At 41.6% G+C, this 23,329-nt stretch overlaps 1 protein-coding gene across 8 annotated transcripts in view; it reads left to right on the top strand.

Annotated features, from left to right (window-relative positions):
* VEZT (vezatin, adherens junctions transmembrane protein) overlaps nucleotides 1–23,329 on the top strand; it is an 86,593-nt gene that overhangs the window by 12,048 nt on the left and 51,216 nt on the right. For 4 of the 8 annotated variants that reach the window (XM_074941886.1, XM_074941885.1, XM_074941888.1 and 1 more), the window contains exon 2: nucleotides 18,973–19,101. In XM_074941886.1, the coding sequence (XP_074797987.1) occupies nucleotides 18,973–19,101 (129 nt within the window). Of the gene's footprint in view, nucleotides 1–14,151; nucleotides 14,292–18,972; nucleotides 19,102–20,462; nucleotides 20,559–23,329 lie in introns of those variants that run through there. The other 4 variants (XR_012637576.1, XM_074941883.1, XM_074941882.1 and 1 more) reach the window with 2 other exon arrangements.

The following is a 23,329-nucleotide window of genomic DNA, read 5'->3' as shown; positions in this document are numbered from 1 at the left end:
TCTTTAATTTACCCTGTGGGAAAAAGGGGACTCTGGTAGCAAGTGATCCGGGGAGGCAGTTGCATAGCACCCCAAGGTGTAGGACCTTGCTGCCAATCATTGAGCCCTGGATCAGAGCCCAAAGGAAATAGTGGGCCCAGTTTCCCCAAATAATCCCTAAAGAGGTGACAACGGTAGGAGTCTATCCTCAGCAGGCAACCAAACTGGAGAAGGCTCTAGACACACAAGGGTCCAGACCCCAAGTCCCTGACCTAAGAAGAAGGCCCCAAAGCTCTTTCAGGCATCCAAAGACTTACTTTCTTTCATGGACTGGAATGTGTGACCTGGCCGGATGGCTGAGTCACTGCAGGGCCAGATCACGGCTATCAACAGGAGTTCCAGGAAAGAAGAGGATTTGCCATGTCCTGCCTGACCACTGCGTGGCGCTGGTGGTAAATGACCCTCTTCACAGTCTTGAAAACAATGGATAAAAGAATGCCATACCATAGAATGTATAGAATATCCAAAACCACATTTAATTCAAGCAAAGCCTGTAAATCATGATATAAACTGCCATCAATTTTCTTTTCCTATAGAAATATAAGGCCTATTCTGTAATCTGAAAAATTTGAGTCTATTCCATCTCTTTTGCAGCTTTTAAGAAATCCAAAAATATTTATACCTTGAGTAGCTAGACAAATATGCCAAATATCATAGGTTCAAGAAGAACACTGTGATGGCTACACTTTCAGGCATCCAGCCAGGAAACTACATGGTGTTGATTAACATGGTGGAAGCGCAGCTTTGACATTTTGATATTCATTTGTCACAGAAAGCTTATTGGATCCTAGTGAAATTCAGAAAAATCCTAGTGTAAGGCTCTACCTTTTCATGGTATAATGGAGCAAGCTTTAATTCACCCCCTTTGAAGATGTACATGTTTTCTACATAGATAAAATAGCCATGCACATGTGCAGCACAGCTTTCCTTTGGTTAAAATGTTGGTTAAACTGCAACCAGTGGATAAAGTGAATTTTTGAATCCCTCATCACTTGTTCAGTCAAAACCAGTTTTTACCAACCCACTCAGACCATTCCCAATGAAAGTTATTTCCCACCCAATTTCAGCTGTGCTAGAACAGGTGTTTGTTTTGTTTTTAAAACAAGTCAAGATTTTTTTATTACTGTGGGGAAAGTCTACGCTACCCGCCTCTCATTCAAAAACCCCTGAAATCTGTTAGGCTCACAGCTTCAAAAGAGTTCTCTTTTTGACAGAAACCAAACGTAGAAATCTTCAACCAGAAGGAGTCTCAGAAGGTTAGAAGGGATGGAAATCTTAACAAGAGCAGTTGAGAGCACACTAACTATAATAGTCTTATGATATCATAGAAGCATAGAACTGGAAGGGACCTCAGTAGGTCGCTTTATGATGACACCACATACTAGAAAGGATAAGGAAAAATAATCTTGCTCTCTTCCCATTTTATAAACCCATTGCAGGATTCCATACACAAAATAAAGCCAACTTAAAATTTACACTTCTGTAAAAAATGTGTTACCGACCATTCTCACAAGCATCATCTAAGATTATGATAATTGAAAGAAGGGAAATTTGATTTTTCTCCCATTTTGTTTACTTCATGCATTTGACCGTGTTTTGTGTGCATTCAGTTTTCATGGTTTCTCTTTTTCTAGTCAGTCATTTCGCCCTGTTTGTGTGGACCTTTCACACAGCAACAGGGAGAGAAAATAAGGTAAATACAAGTTTTAAATATTAGAAAATGTGATTCTAATACCACAAAAATTGGCAGGAGGATTCAGAGGCATGTTTAGTACTTGAATTATTTTAACTCACGGTCTGAAATTGACTAGCTATTAAGCTGAATTTCCTACAAGTAGACTCTCAAAGGGAAGAGAGATGGGAAAAATGTTAGAGGTACATATAAAAATCTAAAATGTATTAGGTATTATTCCTTGTCTCTTTTCCTCTCAGAAAAAGTCAACAGTAATGTAACCTGATCTTTCTCTTAAGATTGCGTATACAATCAAAACTACACGCTGTGCAATCCATTGGGACACCTAGCCCTCTGGGGCTGCAAAGGTTAGCAGTTAGTAGGACTCTGCTTGTTGCTAAATTAAACATTTTGGCATATAGTTCTGTAACTTTTCTGTGCTTATAGTATATTGGTTGTATTTCAGATGTGAATGAAATGGTTCATATTCTAGTTAAATCAAATTCAGAAACCCCCTGAAAAAAACTGTTTCTGTGTTCTTGAAGTAGACAATTGAGAATCCATCTTTAGCTCTTTGGCTGCAGATATTACATATCCTCCTAGATGTGTGCTTTTTAAAAAATGCCTGCCTTGAGGCACTAGGTCAGGTAACAGCAGTTTGGGGCCCTGCAAGATATTTCCTGCTTGGCTGTTTAACCTTCCAGAAAGCTTCTGCTGGTGTTTTTTTGTTTTTTTGGCTCTTTGTTTTGCCAACCCTCCTATGTTTTGTAATAGCTTATATTTTGCAGCACAGGATCTCTATTATATCCTAACAATGATACCAGTGTGTTAGACCTCAATCCTCAGGGATCAAATTTTGGGGAGGAGAGAAATAATGGTGCTCTCCCGAGTGCTACCAACACATCTGCTTCCTTGCAACACCATGGTGAGACAGCACTCACAGTACATTCCCTTATAAGGACATGTCTACACTACAAACTTAAGTCGACCTATGTTAGGTCGACTTACAGTCAGAGCAGTAATTACTGCAGTGGTTCATGTCCACACTACCCTCTTGTTGGTGGCACACATCCTCACAAGGAACGCTTCCACTGACTTAAGAGGGGCAGTGTGGGAGGCTGAGATCCTGGTCTCTTGGCTCCCTGCTCCACTCCGGGAGCCTGCTTGTTCCCCAGGCTCCCTGCTAGGAGCACAGCTGCCCTCCTGGGCTCTCAGTTCCCTGCTTCCTGCCATGAGCTCGGCAGCTGCCTTGGTTCCCAGCAGGGAGCTCTGCGCCCAGAATCTGGGCAGTTGTTGGGCTCCCAGCAGGGAGCCAGGAGCCAGGTTTTCTTGTCAATTGCATGGCTCTAGCACAGAGCCCTGAAATTGACAAGAATGACAGCCAACAGCCCATGTAAATAATCCTCAGTCTATGTACGGACACTGCGTCACCCTAATTACACCGACATAAGCCCTACACCTCTTTTGGAGGTGAAGTTATTATGTTGGTGTAGCAGGGCACTTACATCAGTAGCAGCAAAGCTGTAGTGTAGTCACTGACATAATTAGGTCGACTTAACTCTGTAGTGTAGACCAGACCTTAATCATCATAATGGGATTGTCCCTCTTTCTTCTCATGTGTTTTGCTTAATAGTGAAATTGATAACAATGTTGAAATTTGATTGATTGTTGGGATTCAGAGTTAATACCAACTGAGATGGATAAGGGAAGGTCACACCTCAGGGCTATTGTTTAATGCTGTCTGCAGACTCAGAAGGTGTTACGTTGGTTTAGACTGACTCCAGTTTAAAAAAAGTTCAGCTCATCGAGCTATTGCAAACTAGCCAGTGGCTCCTTACTCAGTTGAGTTTTGCTCATGTAAGGAATATGGGGTTGGATGTTTGCACATTCCTAAACTTCCTGCATCAAGCCCCAGGTACAGATTTTGGGAACATCCAGCAGTATCCTCCTTTACCTGCGCTGTTCCTTTTGCCCTCTGTCAATGATGCACTTACCACTTTTTGTTATACTCTTTCAATTATGATTCTCCACTTATGTCTTTGTCACGAAAGCTTCAGACTGTACCCTGCAGCCCCTATTTTAAGTGGGGAAATAGTATTGTGGCCTCAGTGCTAATGAATATGAGAGCTCTGTCTTGTATTCCTTAAATATACATTATCTTAACATTTCTTTATAAGGTACTTCTGTGGTGGCAATAACATGCAGCTACTTGCAGAATCTGTGTAAGGAAAAATTCCAAGAGCTTTATCTTCTCACAGTTACAATGGTGTGGAACTTACTTAACCCTTTCAGTGCAGTTAGATACACCATATAATAGAGGTATGTTTGTATATCAGAAATTTTCCTGGAATAATGAGAGGAGAGGTAAATGGATCCAAGGACTGCTTTGGATGCTGCATGTAAGCTATATATTGCTTTAGCTTTTCTGCTGAAGTACTAAAGAAACGAAGTACTGTATACTACCCATTACAGACAAAATGGAGTAGTAAATTTAAATGACTTTCTTTCGCTGTCTCAAAATCATTGTCTAATATTAGCTTTGTGTTGTGAGTGATTTGCTGGATGACAATCAAATCAAATGAGATGATTACCAGCCAACAGAGTATGACCAATACTTTTAAATACTGTTGCTTGGAAAGCCTTTTTAATGGCTTTTATCTAACGTTGAAGTGCAGTAATTCTTTTAAGCAGTATCTTTTTAAAAGCTTTTAACAATCCATCATCCGCTTCTCCCTTCCCCCAGTTATAAAGCAACATTAGAGAGGAAAAATTGCACCGTCCTGGTAAGTTTCAAACTGTTTCTACTGATGCTGCCAGGAAAATGCTACTGTGCAGGAGCACAGGTGCAATTAAATTGACTGTTACTTCTCATCTTCTGCGTGGGTCACCCTGGAGGCACAAGTGGAAAGAAACAGGGAGGTGGGAGAGAGTCTCACAGACACATGGGAAGGGTATAGGGGAGAGAAATGGAATTCCCTTTTCCGGGAGACAAAGACTGCACTATCTGTGAGTTTTTAACTTTTTTTTTTTTTTTAATATAGACTTAAAAATTAATTGTTTTGCTTTGGGTTTGGCCACTGCTCATTTTGGCCTTTGCTGTCACTACAGTGAAAATGCAGTAATGTTTTTATTGAGGGTGCTTTTAAAGGCTGTACTCAAGGTGATGTAATCTCTGATAGCGTTCTTTTCACATAGCAGCCTCTTCAGCTTTGGAGGAAAGCATTCCAGTGTTTTAAGAAAAGCTCTTAAAACATGTTAGTCTGGAGAATGTATTAAATGTTATTTTAAAGTGATATTGCTCAGTTAGCTAAATCTTAAAATTAAAGATTGGGACTGGAGAAGATTTTTATGGGTAGTAAAATTGTGGTAATAGAAAATGTTAGTTTTATCGAAGAGCCCTCATATTTTAGAGATTTATTGGAGAAACCCTGAGTCATTTGCCTCACGATGCATCAGCAGAAATAACCTGATTTTAGTTGCTATTGTAATAAGTCAAGGAAAGCTTTTAGCATGGTAGTTTCATTTGTTATTACTATGTTATTTGTCATAATTTGCAAAGAACACTGTAGTGCTACGTGGTTATTATGAAAAACTACAGTAGATTTATGTATTGTTGGGGAGACAGCTCACCTCTGATTTACTGTCTGCTTTCTGGAACTAGGAAACTCCCTCCTGTAATAATCTTCCTGTCACACAACGTTGCACAATTGTTGGATTTCTTATCTCCCTTCAATTTTTACGTTTATTTATTATTCATTTTTTACTGTAGGCTTAATCTGAGTTTCAGTTGCACACAAGACTCAGAGTTGGTCTTCTCAGTTTAGACCAGGGGTTCTCAAACTGGGGGTCAGGACCCCCTCAGGGGGTCGCAAGGTTATTACATGGGGGGGGGGGTCATGAGCTGTCAGCTTCCACCCCAAGTCCCGCTTTGCCTCCAGCATTTATAATGGTGTTAAATATATTAAAAAGTGTTCTTAATTTATAAGGAGGGGGGTCACACTCAGAGGCTTGCTATGTGAAAGGGGTCACCAGTACAAAAGTTTGAGAACCACTGGTTTAGACAGTGTTTAACCAACTCATTGCTGGTGACAGCAAACATGGCTTGCACTTGACTGCGTGGGACAAATTGGAATGGAAAGAGAGGCAACACATCAATATGAGTTACATATGTGCATCAAAGGAATATAAAAGTTTCTTGGTAATCCTAGAATTGTTTTCAGTTTCCAATACACACTACTTGCATGAAAAAGGTAATTTTACTGTGATAACTGCATGTAATACTCAATGTTTTATGATTACAGCAATGTACACCTACTGAACCTTGACATGTTCAAGCAAACCATTGAGCAAGAATCGGAGGTTTAACTATTCTTAAAATAGGTTTAAAAGTAAGTTTGCTCTCCGTTTTCAGGGGCAAAGAGGGAACAAGTGATTTAGAAAGTCTCAGTGAGTGGCCTGGAAGTAGAAGAACTTCACAAACAAATACAGCTTGTATTAGAATCTAGTCCTAAAATAAACCCTACTCCCATTGAAGTGAAGATTATTATATTACTATTTACCCTACATTGTGTATAGTCCCATTGGAAACTAGAGATACTGTGACAGGCACACTGTGCAATTGAACACATAATAATAAATAATAAACAATGTAAAATAATTTCTCCTGAAGTTTTGTATCTGAAGCATTGCAACATCCTGTTACTTATGGTAACCAGAAAATGAAATTAAGAAACAAAAATGATACTGGCTACTCTAGTTTTTGTCCAGGCTGAGAAAAATGCGAAAGTGTAAATGATCAAAAATAAAGTTTTAAAAATACTTTCATTTTTAATAATCTAAGTCTGTGTTAGCCATAAGGAATATTTTTAATATTTTAATTTGAAATGTCCCTTTTAGATCACCCCATTTTAGATGATCATCTGACATTTTGACATGAAGAAGGCTCTCTCTCAAAAGCGAATAAAATTTGTAAAATTACAACCTGATGCTAAGTGCAAGGATGGACTTTGTGATTTGTCCCAGGCTATCAGAATACAAGCCCAGTGATTGTTATCCATAATATGGGAAATCATCAACACTTTTTCTTTTTTTCACTGATGCAGGATGGGTTTTTTTCCTCTCTTGATTTATTTACAAGAAGCAATGTACAAAATCCATAGAGGGGATGGTGGGAGGAAGAAGAGAAAGACCCCAGGAGGCAAACTGTTTTATTTCAGCATGGCTATTTTAGGTGAAAGCATCTCAGCCTAACACTGATATTGAATGAAAACATTAACCAAAAGAAGCTCATAACAATAACTCCCATGGCTGAAAGTGAGAGTGAGAGAGAGAGAGAGAGAGTGTGTGTATGTATGTAAACTTTGGTGTTCCCTTTGCATAAAATTAAATGAGTGAGAAGTGTTGTTTAATTATCTGAGTTAGAACTTGCATTATAATGAAGATAGATTGAGAGATTTAGTTACTGATTTTTTAAAAAGCTTCATGAAGATGAAAAATGCTATGTAAGTAATAAAGACAATATTTCTCTCTCTCTTGAAGGGGCACAATCTATATAAGAGGATCCCATTTTAACAGGATCCCATTCTAATGATGACGTTGCACAAATGATGGGTTTTGGAATCTTTCATCAAAATGCTGAAAGCTTCATGTGTATGTTCCCACACAAGAAATGTACTCCTCAGCCTTATAATTCCCTTACTAGATTTTCTAGCTATTACCTGGTTAAAATGTGTCATTTGGGGAGAGTGGGGGAGATTCTCTACAGGCTGGTACAGAAATCCCAGACAAGTTATACAAACCTTATAACTGTCCAAGTGACAGATTGGTCAGTATCATTTAAAATCAGACCATATCTAGGTCATTTCCCTCACCCCCATAAATGCATTCTTACCATTAGTGGTATCTCTAGTAGCACAAGTGTCACCTTTGAATGTTATCGGTGAGAGGACTGGGAAGCTGAACGTTTTGCCACGCGTACTGTGAATGAGAGAGCTCTCTCTTAGAAGAGGCCCTCTGAAGAGCATGCATTAACTCATTATGATTCTTACCACTCTTCTCTCAGTGTCCTCACCCCTCCAGGCCTATTCGTTGCTTGTCCTTTGACATAACCTGTAATCTTTTAATGGATACTCACTATAAAGCGGTGCTAAATTCTTTTTTTTTACTTAAAATTAATGGGACTTCTTAGCCATTGGATTGCTTCGGGAGGTTGTCCAAGCTAATGGAAACTGACAAATCCACCCATAATGGACACATAATAAAAAAAAACCTTCAAGAAGTGCACCAGAAGGAACTCTAATGAAACTCAGTGCAATCAAAAAAATATGATCTGTATTTTACACTGGTTATTGTCAAAACACAATAGAGCAATGGTTCTCAACCTGCGATCCACAAACCCCTGGGAGTCGGTGGACAGTGTCTAAGGGCTCCGTGAAAGACATGAAAGAAAAAAATGACTTAACAGAATTCAACTGTGTATAAGGAGAATAGATTCTCAAAGGATCTGCAATTCCATTTGAAATTTTTTAGGGGTCCACAAATGAAAAAAAGTTGAAATCACTGCAATAGAGGACAGAGAGTTTTAAAAAGCACCTAAATCCCATTGTCCAGTGACTTACATACTTAAGAGCTTTTCTCATTGAAATTCAAAGTGAAGATTATTATATTATTATTTATTACTATTTTTACTGAAAATAAACTGGATTATACAGAAAATAAAACTAGCTACAACGTTTTGATAATGTGGCAGTGAATTGAGTTACAAAAGAAGAATTCAATTACCCTTTATGTAGTGCCTCACCTATTAAATATAGAGCATAATATCTTACCTAGATTTTCCTGTCTCTGGTGGATAGAATATCTGGAAGTAGTGTGATAGGAATTTTTATACCCTTTGCCTCCCTTCCCTCCTTTTCTGTGGGAAATGCCAGTCAATTCAGATGACATCAGACCAGTTGCTGCGATTAGTTTATTTAAAATGATCTCCCTCTGGGATCATTCCCTTTCATGCTATGCACATTTGAAGTGACATCATACTGTCAGAATAAAAATATCTCTTTTCTTGTTCCTTGAAGGTAAGTAGTTTTCAGTCTTTTGTTTCATACTGAAAACTTCCTCTGTGATAAATGTGGGTCAGTAATTAAAGATCTAGTTCACATTTCCCATCCATTTAATTGGTTTATTCCAAACCTGGGCTCAGTCCATCCGCAGTGACTATGTCTACACTAGAGGATTTTAGCAACAAAATCCCACCTGTGGTGGCGCTGGTTCAGCTGCACAGATGAGGGCCCGATAGTAAACTAGGGCTATGCCTACACTGTACTTTTGTGGTTAAAACTTTTGTTGGTCAGGGAGTGTGAAAAAAACAAACCCCTGACCGACAAAAATTTTGACAACGAAAAGCTCCCAGCAACAAAGCTACCGCCTCTCATTGGGGGTGGTTTTATTTTGTCTGGAGGAGAGCTCTCTCCTGCCAACAAAGAGTAGCTATGCTGCGTGCCTTCCAGCAGCAAGGCTTTAGTGCAGGGGCGGGCAAACTTTTTGGCCTGAGGGCCACATCGGGTTTCCGAAATTGTAGGGAGGGCTGGTTAGGGGAGGCTGTGTCTCCCCCAAACAGCCAGGCGTGGCCTGATCCCCGCCCCCTATCCAACCTCCCCCCCGCTTCTTGTCCCCTGATGGCCCCCCTGGGACCCCGCCCCATCCACCCCTCCCTGTCCCCTGACCGCCCCCGGATCCCCCACCTTGACTGCCCCCCACAGCCTCATCCAACCCCTCATCTCATTCCTGACTGCCCCCCCCTTGGACCTCCACCCCATCCAACCACCACTTCTCCCTGACCGCCCCCAGAACCCCTGCCCCTGTCTGCCCCCTGCCTCCCCATCCAACCCCCCCTCCTTCCTGACTGCCCCCCTGGGACCCCTGCCCCCATTCAACCCCCCCATTCCCCGCCTTCTGACTGCCCTGACCACTATCCACACCCCCACCCCCTGACCACCACCCCGAACTCCCCTGCCCTCTATCCAACCCCCGCTGCTCCCTGCCCCCTTACCATGCTGCCTGGAGCACTGGTGGCTGGCAGCACTACAGCTGCGCTGCCTAGAGCACCAGGACAGGCAGCCGAGCCACCACGCAGCACAGAGCACCGGGTCAGGCCGTGGCTCTGCAGCTGCACTGCCGCCCAGAGAGCTGAGGCTGCGGGGGAGGGGGAACCACAGGCAAGGGGCCGCGGGCTAGCCTCCCGGGCCAGGAGTTCAGGGGCCGGGCAGGAGGGTCCTGCGGGCCGGATGTGGCCCGCGGGCCGTAGTTTGCCCACCTCTGCTTTAGTGGCACAGCTGTGTTGCTGTAAGCTCTGAAGTGTAGACATAGCCAAGGTTGGCAGCAGCTTCTGGTGTTTTTACTACCGTTTCACAGAAATAGCATTAGAGAGACAAGGTGGGTGAGGTAATATCTTTTTTTTGGATCAACGTCTGTTAGCTGGCACATGTTCTGAGAGACCATTCTAGGTACTGCAGTGGTGTTAATGGGCCACTCTACCTTGCATGATCCCTCAGAGTATGGGCTAACTGCCTGTGCTACTTCCCTCTTGTATTTAGCTATGGCTCCAGAGTGTCTTTCCTAGACCCGCAGAAGAGCTCTGTTTTAAGCTCAAAAGCTTGTCTCTCTCACCAACAGAAGTTGGTCCAATAAAAGATATTACCTCACCCACCTTCTCTCTCTAATATTCTGGGGCCGACGTGGCTACAGCTATACTGCATACAGAAGTAGTATGTCACCTTCACCAGCATGTGCATACCGGTAGATGGGTTCTGGTCAACTTTACCTCTGTGCAGTGTAGTGAAGAAAGTAGACCAGACAGGCTACCTAAGTAGGGGCATGCATGCCTTGGGATGGCAGTGGAAAAACTGTTTGCGCTATTGAGGCTGTTACAACAGCTATTTCCCTCCATGTTGGCACCGTATTGGTGACTAGCCTTGCTTGAAGCAAGTCCAGTCCAAACAATGGTTGTAGTGCCTGTGTGCTGTTAGGAAGCTTGCATATGAGCTGTTATAGGTGTGTTGTTAGCACACCAAATTATTTTTAGCTCAAACAAGGCCCAAGTTTATCCCTTTCTCTCCTGAGTTTTCGTGCTTGCAGGACATTTTAAACAAATTTTAACATTACATTTTTAAAAACAGAAAAATCACAGGTTTCAGAGTAGCAGCTGTGTTAGTCTGTATTCACAAAAAGAAAAGGAGTAATTGTGGCACTTTAGAGACTAACAAATTTATTTGAGCATAAGCTTTCGTGAGCTACAGCTCACTTCATCTGTAGCTCACGAAAGCTTATGCTCAAATAAATTTGTTAGTCTCTAAGGTGCCACAAGTACTCCTTTTCTTTTTTAGAAAAATCATACTCCACTGTGTGGCACTTACTGTTCCTGTTAAATTTAACACTTCTGCTTGGGTGGTATACTCTACTTGGAGGAAAATGTACTTTCTTACCAGCGAATTCAGAACTGCATGACGCTTTGATGATACATTCCAGATTTACCTGCATTTGAAGAGGTATCCTTCTTTAACGGGAAGGGCACTTGAAGAAAATGCCATTGAGCTGTTGCACTGGAAAATTCCCCACAAGGAGCTGAGTCACTTGTCTACTCCAGAGTCTTGTACTGTGTCCATCATTGTGGGTGAAGGGAATTGTCTGCACAGAGCTTTGAATTGAGATGCCTTAGAAATAGACTCATGAATTTGTTAGAATATGTGTTTGAGTTTCAGGTAGTGAGTGAACAATGAGCCATTGTGAGTAATTGAAGGAGAACATGCCAAAGTATGCATATGATTTGATTTAAATTGATGCCAATGACTGAGGAAGTACTTTGGAAATGGAAGTAAAAATAACGGTAGCTACCACGTTATAGACCTACACTGTATAAAAGCAAGTGGTTAAGTTGTTTGTATAGAAACAATGACTGAAATAAGTGTTTGCTAAATGGCAAGAAGTCTTTTGAAGCTGCAAATTATGTACCTTCAGTGGTCGTGGTATTTTAATCTAGTTCTCCTTGACTTAATTCAGATGTTGTTGTTATGCTAGCAGCAGGTAATGGCGATTAATGTACCAATTTATTTTAAAGATTTATCTAGGTCTTAGGTCAGTTTCCCAAAGCTCATGCAGAGATTTGTGAAACTCTTCACAGATGCATTGCATACACAAACTTCCAGGATTATATGCACTTTTTACTTGGGAAAATCATCTTAGTTTTGAGATTGAAGAACATTTCTGGCCTCTTACTGGTGACATGTCTGCTTGACTTTCCACTTAGTAAATTTCCTCTTTAATTAGTGTTATGAGTGAATTGTAATCTAGTAAAATACTCATATGCTTCAGCAAGACTTCTTTCTGCCATTTTACGGAAGTTTTTAATAAATACTCCAGAGGGACTTTTTGCTGAACAGTTGAAATAGGGTGCATTCTTCGCTTATTGGCTAAGTAGTGTGACAGATTCAGACCAGAAGAATATAAGAGAGAGCTGGAAGGCAGGTATATCAACCTTCAGAATGAGCAGGCCCTTGTTCCCTGGATAGCCAAACAAAGGCTACTCCAGGCCAATTAAGACACCTGACGCCAATTAACCAGTTAAGGCCGTTAGGCTAATGGAGACAGCTGGAACCAATCAAGGTCCCACTTACACTGTTTAAAAGCTCTCCTTTCAGTGCCCTCCAGGAGGCTGAGGTGAAAGGAGCTGGAGGAGAGGAAGCATTGCTGAATCCTAAGGTAAGGGTGAAGCTAGGAAAAGGGGACCACTGGGGAAGTGGCCCAGGGAATCAAAGCAGAGTCAATGGTGAAGGGAAAGCCACCAACAGCTGCTACCATTAGGGTCCTTAGGCTGGAACCCGGAGTAGAGGGCGAGCCCAGGTTCCCCTCCTCCCCACGCTCTACAGAGATCCCCTGGAGAAGGGAAGTAGGACTCAGTCCAGGCAGGAGGCAGAACTGCGCCTACTTAGCTCTACGGAGCAACAGAGACTGCGGTATTCCCCCTTCCCATCTCCCATTTTGGCTGGTGATGAAAGTAACTCAATAGGCTGTGACTCTTGCCACTACACTGAGAAAGGGAGGTCACACTGGGGCCTTACCGAGTTTCTGAGGCCACTGAAACCGCCCAGAAGCGCGGGACCCACCAATACAGGCTTGGGGCTTTGTCACAGTAGTTTTCAACCATTTTTCACTTGCAGACCCCCCAAAAAATTCCATATCGAGGTGTGGACCCCTTTGGAAATCTTAGACATATGTAGAAACCACTGTTCTGTGGTAACAACATTTTGCAGACCCCTTAGAAAACCACTGGACTAATCCTTCCTTTGTTATGACTCTGAAGCTTCGGCATTTAAAAAAAAAGTCTCTGGAAAAAATCTAATAGAATCTGCTTCATGTTCTTGTCACTTAGTGAATGAGGTTTACATTAGGTCAAGCGATTTAAAAAAATTAATCGCGCTGTTAAACAATAATAGAATACCATTTATTTAAATATTTTTGGATGTTTTTCTACATTTTCAAATATATTGATTTCAGTTACAACACAGAATAGAAAGTGTACAATGCTCACTTTATATTTATTTTTGATCACAAGTATTTGCACTGTAAAAGAACCCAAAAGCAATAGTATTTTTCAGTTCACCTAGTACAGGTACTGTAGTGCAATCTCTTTACAATGGCAATTAACTTACGAATGTAGAATTATGTACCAAAAAAAGTACTCAAAAACAAAACAATGTAAAACTTTAGAGCCTACAAGTCCACTCAGTCCTACTTCTTGTTCAGCCAATCGCTCAGACAAACAAGTTTGTTTATATTGGCAGGAGATAATGCAAACTTCTTGTTTACAGCATCACCTGAAAGTGAGAACAGGCATTCTCATGGCACTGTTGTAGCCAGCATCACAAGATATTTACGTGCCACATGTGCTAAAGATACATATGTCCCTTCATGCTTCAGCCACCATTCCAGAGAACATGCGTCCATGCTGATGACGGGTTCTGCTTGATAACAACCCAAAGCAGTGCGGACCGACACATGTTCATTTTCATTATTTGAGTCAGTTGCCACCAGCAGAAGGTTGATTTTCTTCTTTGGTGGTTTGCATTCTGTTGAGTCTCCATCAGAGTGTTGCTCTTTTAAGACTTCTGAAAGCATGTTCCACACCTCATCCCTCTCAGATTTTGGAAGGGACTCCGATTCTTAAATCTGGGGTCAAGTGCTGTTGCTATCTTTAGAAATTTCAAATTTGCGCTAAAAGTGTTCTTAAAATGAACAACATGGGCTAGGTCATCATCTGAGACTGCTAGACCATGAACTATATGGCAGAATGTGGGTAAAACAGAGCAGGAGACATACAATTCTCCCCCAAGGAGTTCAGTCACAAATTTAATTAACACTTTTTTTTTTTTTTTTTTTTAACTAGCATCATCAGCCCGGAAGCATGTCCTCTGTATGGTGGCCGAAGCATGAAGGGGCATACAAATGTTTATATCTGGCACGTAAATACCTTGCCAGATGTGCTACAAAAGTGCTCTGCAAATGCCTGTTCTCACTATATGGTGAGATTGTAAGTAAGAAGAGGGCAGCATTATCTCCTATAAATGTAAACAAACTTGTTTGTCTTAGTGATTGGCTGAAGCGTGGACTTGTAAGCTCTGAAGTTTTACATTGTTTTGTTTTTTGAGTGCAGTTATGTAACCAAAATCTACATTTGTAAGTTGTACTTTCACAACAAAGAGATTGCACTACAGTACTTGTATGAGGTGAATTGAAAAATATTATTTTTATCATTTTTACAGTGCAAATATTTGTAATAAAAAAAGCTTTGATTTCAATTACAACACAGAATAGAATATATATGAAAATGTAGAAAAACATCCAAAATATTTAATAAAGTTCAATTGGTATTCTATTGTTTAACAGTGCGATTAAAACTGTGATTAATTGCGATTAATATTTTTGAGTTAATCACGTGAGTTAACTGTGATTAATCGACAGCCCTAGTTTACATGGATGATTTCAATAGCTCCTTTCACAGAGGCCGTTTTGAGACTCCTTACAAAAGCTAAAAACATGGGGGGGGAAAGGGTTTCAGGGAGTTGACTTATTTTTCTCTCTAACACAGTAGAGCTATGGAGTATTGTTAAACATTTGGAGGAAGAAAAATGAATATCTAGCTATCTGTGCTATCCAAGATTGTTTCTCTTTTAACGAAACATATTTAGAGGAGCCCAAGACAATTTTATGTTTAGTGAACAGAGTCAAAGTGCCTATAGATCTCCATTCCTTCAAGCCTGTCTTGAGCTCAGATAAAAAAAAATTCTGTTGTTGAGTTTGAGAGTCAGGGCAACAAAGTCTTTAAGTTTCTTTTCTCAGGTATTGGCTCTGTGAAATCTGTTACATAAGAGATTTTACGTATTTGTACGGGCAGTGGGCTTAGAAGATTGATTGGTTTTGTGCTGAGGGTGTTAATTTTGTTTACTTAGTGTAAACTGAAAACCCTCTTGGGTCAGATAGTCATGTACTCACTCTCTTCCATCTGCGTTTCAGGCATAAAGACATGTTAAAAATTAAACTTGTAACAGAAAGGATTTAAGATTTGGATGACTGGGCAACAAAATGGCAGGTGAAATTCAATGTTGATAAATGAAAAGTAATGCGTATTGGAAACATGATCCCAACTATACATACAAAATGATGGGATCTAAATTAGCTGTTAACACGCAACAAAGAGCTCTTGGAATCATTGTGAACAGTTCTCTGAAAACTTCCGCTAAATGTGTCGCAGCAGTCAAAAAAAGCTAACCAGTCGTAGGAACCCATTAGGAAAGGGACAGATAATGAAACAAAAAATATCATAATGCTACTCTATAAATCCATGATATGCCCACCCCTTGAACAGTATGTGCAGTTCTGTTCGCCCCGTCTCAAAAAAGATACATTAGATTTGGAAAAGGTACCAAGAAGGGCAACAAAAATAATTAAGGGTGTGGAGCAGTTTCCATATGAGGAGAGATTAAAAAGATGGGGACTGTTCATCTTGGAATAGAGATGATTAAGGGGGGAGATGAGAGGTCTATAAAACATGAGTGATGTGGAAAAAGTGAATAAGGAAGTGTTATTTACCCCTTCACATAACACAAGAACTAGAGGTCACCCAATGAAATTAATAGGCAGCAGAAAGTACTTCTTCACACAACGCACGGTCAAGGTATGGAATTCGTTGCCAGGGGATGTTGTGAAGGCCAAAAGTATAACTGGGTTCAAAAAATAATTAGATAAGTTCTTGGAAGATAGGTCCATCAATGGCTATTAGCCAAGATGGTCAGGGATGAAAGCCCATGCTCTAAGTGTCCGTAGCTTCTCACTGCCAGATGCTGGGACTGGATGACAAGGGATGGATTAATTGATGATTGCCTTGTTCTGTTCATTCCCTCTGAAGCATCTGACATTGAGCACTGTAAGAAGACAGGATCCTTGGCTAGATGGACCATTGGTCTGACCCAGTATGGCCCTTCTTATGTTTGCTGTATTCTGCACCATATGGATATCTGAAGAATGCTTTTTTTTCTTTCCCCCCCTTTCTTGGGTAGATCACTATAAATACAAGGGAGGTTGACATTAGCCAACTGTAGGGTCTTCCAAAGTTATGACTTTTGAGAAAGAACAATTCTTCGGCACTTTCTTCAAAAGAGGGATTGGCAGAACTAAAATATCCACAATTTCACAATCTCACAAGTGGCTTTTCTTTTTCTTCAGCTAATTATCTTATGGTCACAGATAGTGAACAAAATGTTTATCAGCTGTTCATTGCTATTTATACAGGAACTTATTGGTATGGAAAGTGTCAACTTTAATTGATATACAGTGAATGGTAACAATTATTAAGCTATTCTAGTTTTATGGTACAGATGAAAGGAAGGAAATTATATATTTTAAATTGAAGATGTTGAAAAGTGTGTATAAAATATTTTACTCCTATAATTCCATACTTCTTTCTAGTAGTCATTATTGCTAAGAATTTTTCATTGAAACAGGATCTTTATTCCTTAAAGTGACACATCTTTAAAAATTTAGGCTTTTTAAAACAAAAATTGTGGTGCTCTGTTGCGAGAAGTACTAATACCTTAAAAAGGGAAGGACAGCTTTACAGTTAAAGCACACAATTGGAAAACTGATCTGAGACATATTCTTGGTTCTGCCACAGACTCCTGTGTGACCTAGAACTTAGCCTGTCTCTCCCTCAGTTTCCCACTTTTGTAAAATAATACGTACCTACTTCATAGGTAGAGCCCTATGCAGATACAAAAATGTGGATTTGCATCTGATCCGCATTTGCTAGAATCAACGTGCATCCGATCCGCTAGCCGTCTTTTATGTGTGTCTGCATCCGCACCTGCAGCAGCAGGCCGTCTCTCATGGGCTAGCAATGGGGACGGGGGGAGGAGAGGGTGCAGATGAGTGAGTGGGGGGTGTGGGGTCTTGCAGGGAAGAGGCAGTGTGAGGGCGGGGACTGGGGGTAAGGGGTGACTCGGGTGGGGTCTTGAGGAGGATGGCGGCGCAGGTGGGGGATCTCAAGGAGAAGGGGTGGGGGCTGGAGGGAAGGGGTGTCGTATCGCGTGCTGCTTCCAGGGGCTTGCAAGTGACGTCAGCAGCAGTGCATGTTGCATTGCAGCAGGGCAGAGGGATCAGGTGCCAGGGCCCCACCCGCTGGAATACCCAGGGTCGGGAGAGTGGCCAGAGCCGCTGAGCCGGGCTATGGCGAGGACGCTGGCGCTGTCCAAGGGCCCCGAGCTGCTGGACAGGAAGCGGAGCTGCAAACAGGTGCTGGACAGCCTCATCTCTGGCCTGCTGCCCGGCCCCAGTCACTGGCTGCTGGCCACCGGCCCTAAAGCATGTTGCGTCCCGGGGCTGCCTGAGCCGGATGCTGTGGGCCAGGTGCCACCAGTGAGTAGAGATATCCGTGGATATGAAGCGGATATCCATGGATTTGCAGGGCTCTATTCATCGGTTTACTATGATGTTTAGACCATGGTTTGTTGGAGGTTTTGTTTCAGATGGAAAGGGTAAAAAGTATAAATTATTCCGTTCCTTATAAGCTACAATAAGAGCATCCATGCAGTTTGGGCACCCTTGACATTCTTTTTAAAATGCACAAATAAACAAACCCATCAGTTGCCCCAGATCAAATCAGATAACGAAGTGAAAACATAAATGTAGTAGAAATTAATCAACCACAAACAATCACTACCGGAGTCTCACATTGCCATTACCCAGCTCTATCCATCACCCATCTCTTTAGTGGCAAGTGGGACAAGGAAAAGGTTACTGAAAGAGAAACAAATGTTGATGTAATTTTCTGTGGTTATACGTTTCATTTTGCTTTTGAAATTATAAAACAGAAGTTGTTTGACACTGTGATTCACTTGCATGAGTAGGGTAACATATTGCTTTGGCAAGTGACAGACTAGATGAACTCGCAGAACTTTTCCATCTCTTTTTCTATGATCATGTATTACCCTGGAAACCTTGGGTTTTTTTTCTTTCCACTAAGCAGGAATAAGCATTTACTACTGTAGATCCCTTTTGCCTTTAGAGTCATACTATAGATTGTGTACAGTCTTCTGTTAAATCTTATCCATCTGCTACATATATACAAATGTACACGTATAGGATAGAACCTCATTAATTTGCAGTGATGTCTGGAAAACAGTGCAAATAAATTAATTTTATGAATTATCAAGTAAGTCAATGAACAAACAGCAATTTTTTTAAAAAAGCTCATTTTGTGATGCCTTGTCATTAACTTATTTTTGACACCTGTAGTTTCAGTTTGATATTCCGTTCTGTGGCATAAATGTGTTTTAAAGTATCTAAATATTAGCATTCTGAGACCTCTTTACAGCTCTTTGGTGTAATATCTTTGAGAGTGTTGGAAAACAGGTATTTTTATGTTTGTGTGAATGTTAAAATATGTGGATTGGCAAATAGTACTATGTGTGTACAGTAGAATTTTGTTTTTATGCCCTTAACACTTGTTTCCCTGGATGTTTCCTGCCCTGTCACCCGCCTTCCTACACTCCTGATATATTCAGGGACTCTGACTCTGAAAACTGAGCTTTCTTCCTGTTGTGTACTTCGTAGGCAATTGTGTGGCTTGACCGTACTTGTGGCTATGTAATCATGGCTTTTCTTTCTGAGAAGTGTTAAAGAGGCCATTTGGTCTTTCTTTTTCAATTCTCTTTCAGAATTCTCCACTTTACCAGTATTTACAGGATTTGGGCCATACAGATTTTGAAATATGTTCAGCTGTATCACAGAAGACAGAACAATGCACAGCAGAGGAGGGGCAACAAGAACAAGATACCACGCAGAAAGTGAGCATTCACCTTGGCCTTGAAGCTATGTTAAAAAATATATAAAATCACAGACACTATATAAACTCTTGCTATATAAAAAGTTATTAGAACTAGTAGCTGCCTTATTTTGCCTTTCTGCTGATATAGTTTGAGGCTGAGGAAATGCCACTCAGGATTTAAATGCACTAGAGAGGCAGGAGACTTTCACAGCGAATTTTTAAAGAGCTGTAAGTTTTATATTATTTACCAGATATTTTTATAGTAATTTAATATGGGATTAATACAGCCTGGAAAGTTTCCAGCTTTGCTTATGTGTTGAGTTGCTAAACACCACTTAATATGTAGCAAGTATACAACAGGTGGGACTTCTTGCTGGAAAGTAGAGGTAAGATAACAGTTGTCCCTGAGACACCAGAACCATACTAGTTTATGGAGAAATAACAGTGACTGTTGTTCCTAACTTCTTCTTATGGGCCTGACTCACTTTGGGTCTAGCACACTTTCTGTAATGAACATTTCAGTGGTTTGGCCTAACTGCCCTATACTGGGGGCCAAACCATTTTCAGGCCTAGTTCACTATAGGTCAGAGAGGATCAGTTATTGTTGTCAGCCATGGCTCCTTTTGATTAAGAGAACACTATATCTGTTACTGCATCCGAAGCAATTTAAGAGATTCTAAGTCTTTAAACAGTTTAAACTGCTCTTTGATATTACAATGGCTTGAAGCTAAGTTTTTCAAATGAGAGTAAGGGAGTTTCAGTGAGATTTGGGCACCTAACTCCATCAGCTTTTTTGAAAATTCCAGCCTCAATGATTATGCCACTCTGCAGCAGTTTAAGCAGTTTATTTGGCTTGGGGAGCTTTAGTTAAGAATGGTAGAGGTCAGGAGGAATAAAGCCGAATAGCTCTAAGTTATAGATTCCACAAGCCTGTAGACTGGATAATCACCAGGAGCTGAACAGCTCAGACTTTTTGCACTTTAAAAACAGGGAAATGATCAGTAGGTTTTTCAAGGGAGTTTTACATTTGGCAAATCAAGGACCTAGAATTTAGGATATTCCAAAAATTAAGTTTGTTTCCACAATGTTAACTTGAGCATGCGGTACGTATGTAGTATTGTACACTTTGATTAATGTATTTGTTAACAACGTAAACCACAGCTCTGTGAATCCATGAAGCCACACTTGTAGAGTTGGCCACAGGGTTTTTCTTCTGGGGCAGCTGCTACAGGAATAATCCCCCTGCTGGCTGTGGAAATTCAGTTGTTATATTGTCCTCTCTTTAGCACCTAGTTGGAGCATGCTCAGTGCAGTTATTTTCTGCCTGCATCTTTCTCTTCCACAGTGGAGAGTTCTCTTTTCAATGGATATGCTCCAGCTATGTGCTAAGCTAGAGCCTAGAGGAAAAAAGAGACTTCTATGCAGACTTCTCTGCCCAGAACACTGCAGGGTGGGGTGCCCCCCAACACTATAAAGGTAAGAAGCTGGAACAAGGTTCCACAGACTCGATGATTCCCTGTATCTGAAAAATCCCTGTTTCTTTCCCATTCTGCTTGCTGCAGCATTGCACTCATTTGCTTATGTCCATGGCCTGATGGCTTGTCACTAGTGTCCACTGCTGCTTTCCACCGTCCTCCAGTGCTCAGTCGCCTTTACACACAACACTTTGCTGTTTTCCAACAGGTTCCCCAACCTGCAGTCCCCTTCCTGGCCACTGTTGCTTTTCTGCTTCCATACCCCACTCATTACTGAGAAGTGGAATGAGTAGTGCACCCACATCCTTTCTTAGAAGCAGGCGAGAGAGAGAGTATGATACCACCCTACATGCCGCAGCGAGGCTCTCTGATTTTTTGTGGCCTACCAGTGGTGGATCTTGTGACAAACTGCAAGTTGGGCAACAGTCTGGGAAACACATTCAAAAAGAGGCTCTAATGAAAGTAAATTAATAACACCATATTGATATCAAGTCTATTCTAGTCTATATAGACTCTTCTACCATGGTCATCACTATAGTATATGAATACCTTCCAATGATGCATTAAGCAGCATGACTAACATGTGTTATGCCTTTGTTTTCTCATCCTTTCCTGGGGAGCGGAAAGGGATTTACACATTATTTTGTTTTGCAATTTAATATATAACACACACACACACACACACACACACACACACACACACACACACACACACACACACACACACACACACACACACACACACACACACACACACACACACACACACAGAGGTTGCTATATGTTTGTTACAGAAGGCAAGGTGAAAGAAATGTGTCTTGCACTTAAGGCAGAAGATAGTGAGGTTTTTGGTAGTCCTTAGTTCCTATGGAAGTCTTTCTGTGTTGATAGATTCTAGCATGCTATGGCACTACCATAATAAAAAAAAACAACCCATAGTTAAATAAAAGTCCCTGATTACGTTAATGCTGCTTTGTGTCACTCAGTCCTGTTGTCACAACATTTCCACTTGGTCGTAGAACTCAGCGTTGGTGTCAGTAGAAACCGGAGCATCTTACTGTGGAATTTCTGTCCCATGTGCTGCAGAGCATGTAAGGACAAGTGGCAGATTTATTGTTGTAGGAATGAGCTTAGCTTTTGGAGTTTCTTCACGCTTGAATGCCTACTTTCTCAATCCAAAGCTGTCATTAAAATATATTTTTTTATATTTAATATGTGAGCTGTTTTCTGGTAAACGTTCATCTAGCTAGCTAATGAATTAGAAGTAATCACTGCTGGCTTCTTTCAGTGCTCATGGAGTAGAGTCTGACACTAATTAGGGACTAATGCTGCTTTAAGTTAACACAACATTAAAAGGATTCCTAAATATATTATGTCCATTTCCATTGGTTTTCAAAACTGTCAAACTGAGGACACTAGCTGTGACTGACTTGTTCCTCTAGAAATCTCATAAAAGCTATGTTTTCCCTTTCAAGTTATTGGCATTTGGAATGCACCTGCAGTTAACTGACCTATTTCTGCTTTTGTGCAATGAGATTTATTTTAATTAAAACTCTTATTTATTGAAATTTAGGTCAATAAAAAGTGATATCTGATTGGCTGATACCTGTACATTGTTCTGAAGTAGTACACAGGTTGGTTCTAGTTAGCTACATTACTTTCCCTTATATGCGTGGTCTTATGAAAGGCAGAAAATGTGTGCAATCTAATTGCATGTGTATGTATGTATGTATTTTACCATTTTCCCCAAAGTGTATTGTTTCTATCTTTCACTTCTTCTGAAGCAGTTTACTCATTTTATTGGCTTAGGACAGGGGTGGGCAAACTACAGTCCGGGGGCTGCATACAGCCCCTCAGACGTTTTAATCTAGCCCTTGAGCTTGTGCCGGGGAGCAGGGTCCCTGGTCCAGCGCTCCAGCTGGGGAGCAGGGTTGGGAGCTTTCCCCGCTCTGCACGTGTCGTGGCTCCGCGCAGCTCCCGGAAGCAACAGCATTTCCCCCCTCCAGCTTCTACGCAGAGGGACAACCAGGGGGCTCCGCATGCTGCCCCTGCCCCAAGCACTGCCCCCACAGCTCCCATTGGCCTGGAGCCACGGCCAATGGGAGCTGCAGGGGCAGCGCTTGGGGCGGGGGCAGCGTGCAGAGCCCCCTGGTTGCCCCTCTGCATAGGAGCTGGAGGAGGGACATGCCGCTGCTTCCGGGAGCTGCTTGAGGTAAATGCCGCCCGGAGCCTGCACCCCTGACCCCCTCACGTGCCCCTGCCCCAGCCCTGATCCCCCTCCCGCCCTCCAAACCCCTCGGTGGCAGCCTGGAACACCCCCAAACCCCCCTGCCCCATCCCAGAGTTTGCACCCCCAGCCGGAGCTCTAACCCCCCTCCTGCACCCCAACCCCCAATTTTGTGAGCATTCATGGCCCTCCGTACAATTTCCATACCCAGATGTGGTCCTCAGGCCAAAAAGTTTGCCCACCCCTGGCTTAGGAGCTTCTCCTTTGGTGTTGTCAATAACAGAGGCAATTGATCTTGGGTTCTCTTGAAACTTAAGGGCAGAGAGTGTGTGTGTTTAATATATCTGTACATCAAGCTCACCTGAGCAACTCATGAGCAACACAATTATGTCTGCTTTGTCTCATCTGTTTTCAAATGAGAGAGTGTGAGGAAGGGAGGGGAAAAAACCCACGTGCTAATTTGGAGTTACAGGATATTGTGAATTGGAATTGATGTAATCATTCTTGGTAATCAGTACTGGCTTTGAAACTTCGGTGCTTTTCTG

The sequence above is a fragment of the Natator depressus genome, chromosome 1, assembly GCF_965152275.1.
Source record: "Natator depressus isolate rNatDep1 chromosome 1, rNatDep2.hap1, whole genome shotgun sequence".
In the NCBI taxonomy this organism is placed as follows: Eukaryota; Metazoa; Chordata; order Testudines; family Cheloniidae; genus Natator; species Natator depressus.
Note: the sequence above shows the minus strand (reverse complement) of the source record. Positions and strands in the feature narration are given on the sequence as shown.